General features: G+C 38.3%; 1 protein-coding gene across 1 annotated transcript in view; it reads right to left on the reverse strand.

Moving 5' to 3' along the window:
- Positions 1 to 1,980: 1,980 nt before the first annotated feature.
- Positions 1,981 to 12,165, reverse strand: part of cacng5a (calcium channel, voltage-dependent, gamma subunit 5a) — a 95,852-nt gene continuing 85,667 nt past the window's right edge. Inside the window, exons 4-6 of the mRNA XM_079883322.1 lie at positions 8,755 to 8,895; positions 8,171 to 8,316; positions 1,981 to 2,695 (exon numbers count right to left, since the gene is read on the reverse strand). Coding sequence (XP_079739448.1) covers positions 2,438 to 2,695; positions 8,171 to 8,316; positions 8,755 to 8,895 — 545 coding nt within the window. The 3' untranslated portion in view covers positions 1,981 to 2,437. The remainder of the gene's footprint in view (positions 2,696 to 8,170; positions 8,317 to 8,754; positions 8,896 to 12,165) is intronic.

Here is a 12,165-nt window from a genome sequence, read left to right on the forward strand (position 1 = left end):
AAATCATAAACATCTTAAAGACATTTTATAAATGTCTATTTAACGTCTGACAGGAAACATCCTAGAGATGTATTGAAGATGAGCAAACACTCTAAAAATACTTAGTCTTCCAGATGTAAACACACACATCAAGCAGACATCATAATATTGATTTAATATTATTCTTAATGAAAAAAATAACATAATGACAAACTCGCTTGTTAGAACTTTTATTAACAAGATGAATAAGATTGATGATATAGTACCCACGTTGTAACAACAAATGTAAAGGTCTTTGAATTTTCCCCTTACTTTAAAATGAGTGCTTAGTTATGTAAACTATAAAACAAAGACAAATTCAATTCAATTAAATGAAGAAATGCAACTTTTATTAACAAAAGTTCTCTTGCGCTTTTGCCTACATCATCCTGTCAGTCATCGCACATCACTCTCGTCATGTGGCTCCTGCAGCTCTCAAAATACGTTCCTGCGGCTATGGACAAGCTAGAAATTTCTGATATTAAGAAGAAAATTCTAATGCATTTAAAAAAATATGTTCTCTGAACTGATAAGTAATATATTTTCTATCATAGAAGCTGGAACTTTAAGGACATTAAGTATCAAACCCAACACTCAATATATAATTATTGAGGCTTACTGTGATGAGATTGGGTAAGAAAAGAATGCTGTTTTGGACAGATTTTTTCTCAGAAATTAATTTCTAATTAAGAATTAAATGTTAAATTCTCCATAGTGTACCTTTTAAAAATGTAATATATTTCATATTACACACACTTGCTACGCAGCGGCTACATATTAGTATAGAGTAACATCAATACAAAAGTCTCTCCAACATATTTACATATTTAACATATTGATGGCCCATATGTACAAAAGTTATATGTAACAGTATTATGTTCTAAAAAAAAAAAGATGACTTTAAGAAGAAAGTGGCAAAATTATTTGATGTGCTGTACATTTTGGACTATCATAGAAATGAACTCTTATTATTTCCTCTGGCAATACTTTGTGATATTTACATAGTTGTTTAGAAATCATAAACTCTAAAATAAACTAAATTTAACGGCCAAAATTGGAATAACATTTTCCTTTGGGTGAGTTGCTTTGCCATCTTGTGCATGAGTAACTAAATATATATGTTCATATTTTCAGCTTTTTTTTCTCACTGGCTTTTTGTTTTCAGACAAATTCAACTAGCATTGGATGATTTATGCAAGAGGATGAGTCTATTTTGCAAAAGTACAATAGGCCAACTCTGATTAATCTATAATAATTTGTATTATATCAAATCATAACAAATGGAATATATAAACAGTGGAGAAATTTATTATAAAACAGAATTTTACATGTTTATTCTTTTTCTAATATTTATATACCGCAGTGAAAATCAATAATACAGATTTTTGTTTTTCTTTTAATAATCAAAACAATTGTTGTCTCTGCAACATGATGTGTTGATCTTCTGATTAGACCAGAATGTAAAGCACAAGCAGATAACAAAAAAGGTAATACTTTATTTGATTTTCTGCTTTAGACAATCTGTTGACAATAAGTAAAGTCGGCAGGAGCAGGATTGGGCACCCCTGTGTTAACACTATATATTGATGGTCCCCCAACAGACATTCTACTGACTATAAGTAACTTTGCTAGTACATGTCAATTTATTCTACTAACCCTAATCCCTTATTCTACTACCCCTGACCCCTACCCCTAACAGTCTACTAATACTCAACTAATAGTCTATTGAGAGTTAGTTAGTTGACATGTAGGTGCAAGGTTACGGACCATCAAAATAAAGAAATAAATGGTAACAAAATAATAATAATAATAATAATAATAATAAATGAATAAAACTGGAGTCTGGAATAATATTAACATTCATATCAAACACAAAATCTTAATCCAAAAAACACATCTAGTCATAATAATAGCATAAAACATCAATATTTAAGCTATGTGTTATGGTTTTTAAGGGCAGGTCCAGATTAATGGTGAGTCACATTTTCTTCTTTTCTAGTATGTGCTTTAACAAATAGGCAACTAAAAAAGTAACCGTTTTATAAGTAAAAAACAACAAAAAAAACATAGATCCGTTCTCAATTAAAGCTGCAGTTTTGGTTAAAAAATGACAAAGTGACAACTGACTGTTTGAATGAAAAAAATTCTAAAATAAAATCCAGACCTTTAAGAAAAAGGCAGAGATAGCCTACTGTTTGCTACACATCAGTGTAGTGCACTACAAATAACATGATACCATCAACTGATGTACAGTATTAAACTCAGAAAACCTGCATTGGTACTGAAGGCTCTCAAAGACAAGTAAATAACGTCCAAACACACAGGATCTCCGGTGCCAAAGCCATTCCAGCACAGCATCTTCAAGAACTAGCTATAGAGCTTTCTCCGTCTCAGATATCACTAATGTGCATTTGCAATTTCAACAGGGCGATGAGGACATCTGATCATAGTCAGGACACTTGAGAAGGGCAGGGTAGTTTAAATTCATTTGGACGGATGCTTCACTGGAGATATCTGAGGGACTGCGTCCACGAGCCCTGGCATCTGGATGCAGGAACTGGCCAGAATAGTCAGAACAGTTGCTGAGGCGTGGCCTGTAGAAACCCGGGTGTGGTCTGTACATCTCCTCCGCAGTGTACCGCTTTAAAAACAGGTAGACAGACATCACACCTGCCGTCTGACGGTGACACAACAAGAGAGAAATTGAAGAATGTGAAATTAATGAAATGCAACAAAATGTTTATAATGTTATAATTTAATAATAAATCAAATTAAAGCTGCAAGCAGCATTTATCGGGGTTCAAGCAATTAAGGCCCTTTAAGGCCTTTAAGCACAAAAGCATCAAAAGTTATTAAGTTTTATTTAGCAAGCATGTAACCACTGACATCATAGATGGAAAAGACCATGTACAGCCAAAACAGGCAATTTAACATAGGAAATATATGGTTTTCAAATCTTTTTGACAGTTATAGCGCCAACTATCGTCCGATCTCCATGACATTTTACATGCTTGTTCAGAATGTTATGGTACATATGCTCATCAATTTTTGTGAAGTTCTGAGTTTTCCTTTGGGATTTATAGGCTTTTGAGTGTATTTTGCCACGCCCCTTTTCTAAATGACCCTGTTACAGACACCCAAATGCCAAAGTTCAACTATTTTTTGATAATTATTGATCTAGAGAGTCCAGAGAATTGTCCTAGACTGGTTTGGTTCCGATCGGGCGAAAAACCAGGGACTAGTTCGCAAAAGTAGGTTTTGGACAAAATTCGACATAGCAGAAGATTCAAAATCGGAGATGGCCATTTTGTCCGCCTTGAGCCAAGGATTCCAACAATATAAGACACTTGATCCTGGGACAAACGGTCTAAGAGTTATGAGCGATTTTGAACTTTTGATTGCTGTAGTGCCACCTATGGGCCATTCGGGGTCATACTCTGATAGGTTGTCCCCAAATTGAGGCCTACCATCTGGCCAGGTTTCAAGTCTCTAGGCCTTACGGTTTGGCCTGCACGATGCGTTTTACAAATCCTTACAATTACAATAGGGTTTCAGCATTTCATGCTTGAACCCCTAATAAAATCTTGAATGAATGAATGAATGAATGAGGCATTTATATAGTGCTTTCATATGTACTAACTGTACATGTACTAAGGACACCGGGGTTACACCCCTACTCTTTACGAGAAGTGCCATGGCCATTTTTAATGACCACAGAGAGTCAGGAACTCCAGTTTAATGTCTCATCCGAAGGACAGTGCTTGTTACAGTATAGTGTCTCCGTCACTATACTGGGGGCGTTAGGATCCACACCTGCTGGCCTCACTAAAACCTCTTACAGCAGCAACCTAGTTTTCCCAGGTGGTCTCCCATCCAGGTCCTGACCAGGATCAACCTTGCTTAGCTTCAGTGGGCAACCAGTCTTGGGCTACAGGGTGATATGGCTGCTCATAATGTAATATCGATTTTACAATGTAATAACAAATTTTCACATAATGTAATAGGTTATTGTATTAGAATTTGATTACATTATGAACACACTGTAGCAACATATAATGTAATCACAGTTCATAAGGTAATAACAGCACATAATGTATAAGTGAAACAATGTTTACAATATGATCATTATCTTTTATTATATATATTGTTTTCAGTGGCATTGCATTAGTTGTAATTCCTTTCTTAAAACCAAGCTGTTTTAACAGGGGTGTGTTTACTTTTTATAACCACTGGACATCATGCTGCCATTGGTTGAAGAAGGTAACGGGATCTAACACACACACACACACACACACACACACACACACACACACACACACACACACACACACACACACACAATTTTAACAACATTTTTACATAGTGGTATACCTTATGTAAGTAATAGTAGTAGTAGTAGTAGTATCAGTTGTCTGGTGGATTTTGTAGGCAGGTTAAAAATTTTGATTTTTAAAATGTAGGCTACTGTAAAGGAATACCAATGCTTTATGTTTAACAAAAACATTATAATAATATTAATAATAACAACTGGATTTAGATGTTTAAAAATGTACTGTAAGGGAATACTATTTTTTAAGCTATTACAATGATGACAATATGACAATGTTTTGGTGAGTTTGTAATGTAATACATTTCTCATAATGTAACATTTTTTATTACATGAGCTCAAGATTGTATTATGTTTTGAGAAAATTATAACATAATGAACATTTTATTACAATAATAATGTAATACTTATTACATTATGTGCAGTTTTTACATTGAGTTGCTACACACTCACACACACACACACACACACACACACACACACACACACACACACACACACACACACACATTTTCCCACCAGATTCACAACAGGTGCATACTCACATGAGTAACTACTTAATATTGTAATAATGTTAATGAATTCAGATCATTCTAAATGAGAGACTGCACTCCAATGGTTAATAATTTGGATGAAACACACCCAAACCAACTCCATGTTAGGGGGCGCACCACAGCACAAGTACAGAGAAAGTTAAAAAAAAGTGTGGTATTTTGACCAAAAAATGTCTTAAAGACTTATGTAAAAGTTAAACATGCAAGTCGATGAGATGAATCAATGTAACTCCACAACAACTACATAAATGTATCTTCTTGTAACCCCTCCACCCAGGTGCTACTCGCCCCGCTCTGTGTGGGCCTTGAACCCGGATCTTCAGCTTGAGAGTCAAGTGCTCTAACAAGGAGGCTAAAGACTGCAGCCTCTAGCATATCTCGCTAGAGTGCCTATTGAGATCAGAGGAGTGAAGTTTACTCGCACAGCAACTACTAGCTTGCCTCCGTAACACACTAACTATTCAGAAACGTCCAGGTGCAGTCCAAAAGTTGCAACCTCTTCCTGAGTCTCTCCTTAAGGCTTCACTCTGCCGCTGGTTATTTCTGAGATTTTGGATGATTGAGATTCGCGTTTTGTTATTATCCGAAGTATCCGAAGCTCATGTAAAGGATCGGCCGTCTTCTGAACAGAGGCGGGCAGCAGCAGCTCATTTGCATTTAAAGGGACAGAAACAAAAATGGCAAATTTGACAAGCTATAATAAATTATCCGTGGGGTATTTTGAGCTGAAATTACACAGACATATTCTGGGGATACCATAGATTTATATTACATAGTGTGAAAAGGGGCGTAATGTGTCACCTTTAAAAATGTCCTGGTTCTTCCAAGCTTTTTAATGGCAGTGAATTGCTGTTTCTGTTTTGAAGTCCATAAAAGTGCATCTATCCATCATAAAAATGCTCCACATGGCTCCGGGGGTTAATAAAGGCCTTCTGAAGGTAAGCGATGAGTTTGTGTAAGAAAAATATTCATGATAATTTGACTATTGCCATTATAAAGCTTTGAAGAGTCAGGACATTTTTTTTTTATATATATAATCCTGATTGTATTCATCTGAAAGAAGAATGTCATATACACCTAGGATGACATGAGGGTGAGTAAATCATGGGCTAATTTTCATTTTCAGGTGAACTATCCCTTTAAGCAAAAGATAAAGATAAAGTAACAACAAAACAACATTCAGAACATCAATCAAACATCAATGAACACAGATAATGGAAGATTTTGCTTTTGAAGGTGGAAGCCAGAAAATACAAAAAGGTGTGTCCACAAAGGTAAGAGGCAGGAGCAAATAAGTAGCATGATGTGCGGCAATGGAGGCCATTGGTGCAGTTTCATGGCCACTTTTTTGGCCACTAGAGGCCCTCATTGTGTTTCATTTCAGTTTCCCACTTTTTAAGTTGCTCTGTTCCTCTTGTCCTAAGCTCAGTGATCTGAATGGTGGCTCAATTATTATCTAGCCACCAGGCTAGTTCCCCGAGAACTAATGGTTCCCTTAAGAACATTTTCCTGGTTGCATTCGCACAGCCAGTACGAACTCTGAAGTGACGTAAGCTGCGCTTGTTGTTGTGACTTTTATTTTGACGGCACGGCTGAACTTTACTTTGACGTTGCTGAGAATCCCAGCCAGAGCCACACTGTGCTCGCATTCTTCGTGTTCATTAGTTTACGATCTGTCTAACACGTTATTAGATAGAACTGTTATACAGAAAAAGTAGACAGTAAATGAAAAGGTATTAGTGTATGCCGTGTGGTTGATGTCCAGTGTTGCTAGCTGAATCGTGTTTGGCTATCCCCTCAAATTTGCGTTGGATTTTTTCCTTAGCGTAAAAGTTAAGAGGCCCATCTATCACTGTTTTCTATGTTTGTACAGTTAGTTTCTGGAGTAAATATATAGGCTATAATCTGTGTGTTTATACAGCTTTTTTTTTTTTTTAAATGGCGGGTGCTGGTGTTTCGCGTGTGTTTGGCCAATCAGCGTACACTAACGTCACTGGTAGTTCCTATAGTGCTGGTTTAGACCCTACTCTGAAGTAGGAGCTAAATTAGTTTCTCCAAAAAAAGAACTAGTTTTAGTTCCTAGAACTAAAATCGTTCCTAGTTCTGTCAGGACAACTATCGTCAAATACGATTGACAATTAGCATACAGTTTGGATTGGCGGTATGGTTCTGTTCTGGGTAAGAACTCCCTGCACATCCATGCAGCCTAGCCTGGATAAGAGCAATAACCCCCCTTAGGGTAAACAGAGCAGAACCAACATGAATGTATTGCAGATATCATTAATTCAATATTTTAAAGTACAACATAATTCGAGAATTTATTCTGATTCAAAGGGGAATCAGAATGCCAAAAACTGACTGCACGAGAGGAGGAGCTGGAGATGGAGGGGGTAATTAGTATTGTATTAGTATTAGTATTGCTGATAATACTGATGGAGCTTATATATGTATACAGTGATAGGCGTTGTATTCCTATAGGTATAGACGTGGATCAGCTGAGAGTCAGCTGATGCGAGCTTGACTAACATGACCTGCGAACACGCCAAAATCTGGGTACTTCCGGCAACAGTTCTAGGAACTATAAAAGGTTCCTCTGGTGCGAAAGCCCCTAATGGGTCCTGACCAACAAGGAGCTCTCTAATCAAGATGCCCTCAATCATGACAGCCGGCCTAAATAAATGTCTGTTTGAATAAATTGCTGGTAATGTTTAAATTCATTTTGTCTTTAAATTAATGGCTGGGGTATAAGCCCAAAATGGCATTATACTAAAGTGAAACACCCCTGAGGAAGTGGTGAAAGCAGTTTTGGCTTTACTGGAATCATCGGTCACACTTTAGATTAGGGTCAAATTCTCACTATTATCTAACTATTAACTACGACTTTCGCCTCAATAAACTCGTAATTACTGCTTATTAATAGTTAGTAAGGTAGTTGTTAAGTTTAGGTATTGGGTAGGATTACATTAGGGGGTGTAGAATATGGTCATACAGAATAAGTCATTAATATGTGCTTTATAAGTATTAATAAACAGCCAATATCCTAGTAATATGCTAACAAGCAACTAGTTAATAGCAAAAATCGGACCCTCAACTAAAGTGTTACTGAATCGTGCTTGCCATTCCAGATCAAGAGTTGAAAAAAACAACATCTGATTTGAAAATAATTCTAGGATTATTTAAACGTAATTTCAGTGTAAACTGATTAAAAAGAATGTAAGCACAGTTAGTGAATGATGTGAAACAAAGATGAAAAGACAAGCAGAAGTGTTACCTCAGTAAGCAGGAAGGAGACTGCAGCAAAAGCAAAAGACCAGCCATATTTATAACTGAAATAAGCTTCATTTGTTTTTGTTCTGTTCATCATCTCATCATTAATACTGGATATATACAAGACCAGACCAACCACCAGGGACAGACCTGTATCAGAAATAAAAAGAAAATAAGTCAGAAAAAATTAAAGAGGAAGAGAGCTGCAGTGACATTCTGAACAACAACAACAACAACAACAACAACAACAACAACAAATGTTATCTGGCCTTTCAGAGAACTGTAAGTTCTGAGAACTGAACACAGTTCTCACCCATTTCTTTTGGACACAGTCTTCAAGCACAAATTACCTTCTCAGAAGTAAAAAAAAAAAAAAAGAAAGAAATGTTATTATTATTATTTTAGTTTTTCTTAGTTAATTCTTAGTTTTTTATCCAGTTAGTCATTTTAGAAGAATTCTAGTTCTCTGAAAGTTATTTAAAAAAGTATATTATTGTCCAAAAAAATGACATGATTCATTCCTGCTGTATACTGAAGGGTGTAACCTTTTTCTACCACATTTTTTTACTGCTTTGAACTCAAACCCACCTGACAGGATAAAGAAGATTCCAGAGATGAAGGCCAGAATAGTGCGTTGAGGACGGATGTGTCCAATATTGCTCAGCACAAAGCCAATGAACATGAAGAATAGACTGACTAGTGGAAAAGGAGTAGCAGAGCGGATCATTTCTAGAAACAAACCCAAATAAATAATTACTGATGATGTATACCTAATTCTTCTACAACCTCTATAATTTCACTATTAATGTAAAAAAAATATAAACAGCAAATACATAAGTAAACTATCCGTTTACTAATGCCCTCTTGGTGGTACACCAAATTTATGGTGTACAGTACATGTGAGGTTTGGTGTTCATGTGAGCAGGGGTGGAACTACATGGTGGCCAACTGGCACTGGCCCCTGAAATCTGGCAACTTGAATCACATGCAATTTCACCAACATTATCATGAAGAAATAAACATTGGCTTTAAACATTAAACATCATTGAGTCTACCTGTGACGGTAGCCAGCCTTTCTGGATTATCCTCACTCAAGTTTCAGCGCCCCCTTCTGTATGTTTATGGACTCACGTACTTGTTTCCTAGTATGCATTGTTGACTGTTGATTGACTATCACCTGTTCTGATTTAACTCTGATCAGTTAACCTATATCTGGCTTGTTAACTTGGCGTCTGTTTGTGCAGTATTGTTTCACTGTTGTGTGCATGTCTGAGCATTCCTGGTTTTCCTTGCCTACCTGTGTCTTGACTCTTGCCTTGCTGAATCTCTCTGATTGTCCGCAGCCTGCCTAGTGACCCTCTGCCTGTTTCTGGATTCCGTTTGCCTGCAGCCTGCCCATGATCTCCAGCCTGGTTCTCGACATGCCTTTGTTTATCCCTGAATCTGTTGATGCTGAATCTTATCTTTGACTGAGTCTTTATTTAATAAATGGTTGCACTTGGATCTGCCTTTGTCATCTCAATCATAACAGAATACTGCACCAGCACATGCTTCCGAGCATCTGACTATCGAAAGTACGAGCCCTCACCTCGCATTCCCCGAAAAGTTCACTGGAGATCCTGGTAAATTCAAAGACTTTGTTTCCAGATGCTCTCTGTATTTCGCCCAGCAGCATTCACTTTATCCTACTGATGCCGATAAGATCGCCTTTGTTTGTTCGCTGCTCTCTGGCTGCGCATTGGATTGGCTCGTCACAGTCTGGAAAATGGATGGATCCGCCTTCCCCTCATTCGAGGTATTTATGCAGCACTTTCAAGCAATGTTCGATGACGTTCAGGAGGGTGATGAAGCGGAGAAACAAGCGCATCGCATCAGACCAGTCAAGCCTTCACGTTTCGTCATGCCCGTGCAGCCAGCTCCTCACGTTAGCACTGTCCGGACCGTGCTTTGTGTCGGATCTTTTGAATCCATTCTTCGCGCCGGTCCTGTTGTGCCTGCTGTCCACGTGAGTCTTGTCGAGCTCGCGCCTCATATAGCGCTTGCTGAATCGAAGACTGTGGAAATTATGTCCACCAAATCTGAGACCGCGGAGGTTTCGCTTGCCGAGTCGAATGAGTCAAGCCCTGCCGAGTCGAATGAGTCAAGCCCTGCCGAGTCGAATGAGTCAAGCCCTGCCGAGTCGAATGAGTCAAGCCCTGCCGAGTCGAATGAGTCAAGCCCTGCCGAGTCGAATGAGTCAAGCCCTGCCGAGTCGAATGGATCCTACACTGCCAAGGGTGAGCTTTTGGCGCTTCCACCCACACTTCCTCTCTCGCCTCTATTGGACTCATTTTGCTCTCCTGTTTTGCCGCTGCTGAGCCCTGTCCACCCCTCTGCTCATCCTCAGCTGCCCGTCTGTGTCACTGTGCATTCGCCTCAGGGTGTCCAGTCCTCAGCATCACCCTGGCCTGTGGATTCCCCGCCTTCGCCTCTGTCCCCTGAGCCTCAGACTCCACCTTGGTCCTCCGACCTTTCAGCTTCACCTCGGTCCCATGTGCTTTCTGCTCCACCTTGGTCCCCCAGACCTGCAGTGTTATCTTGTCTCTGTGTCCGTCCGGCTCTGTTGGGGATTCCTGAACTGCTTGATCCTCCCTGGCTTCTTGAACTGCCTGATCCTCCCTGGCTTCCTGAACTGCCTGACCCTCCCTGGGAGGGGGTTGTTTGGAGCGTCTGGAAGCCGCTCCTTTGGGGGGGGGGGCTATGTGACGGTAGCCAGCCTTTCTGGATTATCCTCACTCAAGTTTCAGCGCCCCCTTCTGTATGTTTATGGACTCACATACTTGTTTCCTAGTATGCATTGTTGACTGTTGATTGACTATCACCTGTTCTGATTTAACTCTGATCAGTTAACCTATATCTGGCTTGTTAACTTGGCGTCTGTTTGTGCAGTATTGTTTCACTGTTGTGTGCATGTCTGAGCATTCCTGGTTTTCCTTGCCTACCTGTGTCTTGACTCTTGCCTTGCTGAATCTCTCTGATTGTCCGCAGCCTGCCTAGTGACCCTCTGCCTGTTTCTGGATTCCGTTTGCCTGCAGCCTGCCCATGATCTCCAGCCTGGTTCTCGACATGCCTTTGTTTATCCCTGAATCTGTTGATGCTGAATCTTATCTTTGACTGAGTCTTTATTTAATAAATGGTTGCACTTGGATCTGCCTTTGTCATCTCAATCATAACACTACCTATATAGTTTGCAGTGATAAAATTCAATTTAAGTTTAAATTGGCTCCCTTAGATAACCATGAGTTGTCATTTTATCATGTTTTTTTCATTGTGCTCATGTCACTTGTGGCCACCCTCTTTTAAAGCAGTGCCTCAGCCAAGCTCACCCACACACATCCCTATTTATAATGTTCTTGACCCATCCCTGCATTTGAGGATCATGTGAGGGGTTAAATGAGACTGATTAGTTGAATAGACAAACATGGAGTGTTATTGGATATCAATTCCTGCTACTAAGACAAATTGAAAATCATTCAACCCTTTAGAGACCTCTGACACAGTGACATACATATGCAAATCACAAATCAAGAGTCAAAAGACTAACTGTTACACATTTTCATTTCTCAATTTTTACTTTTTGTGAAAATGTAATACTTCAACTTAATAATTGAATCTCAGATTTTATTACTAATTTCTACAATAGATATTTCATGAACAGTTACAAGTATTTTAATAGTTAAATTCTAAAATCCATGTTGATACTGAAAAAAGATGTAAATACAAGCAATCTATCTGGAAACTACAATACTTTAAGAATTGAAAAAAAAAAAAAAATAGTTGTACAAAAAATGCCATGAATAGTTATTTATTAATTATCTAAAATCTATTAGCTAAATCAAATCAATATTGTAACCACTCGTTGCCATTTAAACACAAGAAAACCATTTTTAAGGTCGTTAAGGTACTTTTCGAGGTTTGTAATTTGTAGTGGGGTTTTTTTTCTTCCAAGGTTGCTACTGT

This window comes from Squalius cephalus (genome assembly GCF_949319135.1).
Source record: "Squalius cephalus genome assembly, chromosome: 10".
Lineage (NCBI taxonomy): Eukaryota > Metazoa > Chordata > Actinopteri > Cypriniformes > Leuciscidae > Squalius > Squalius cephalus.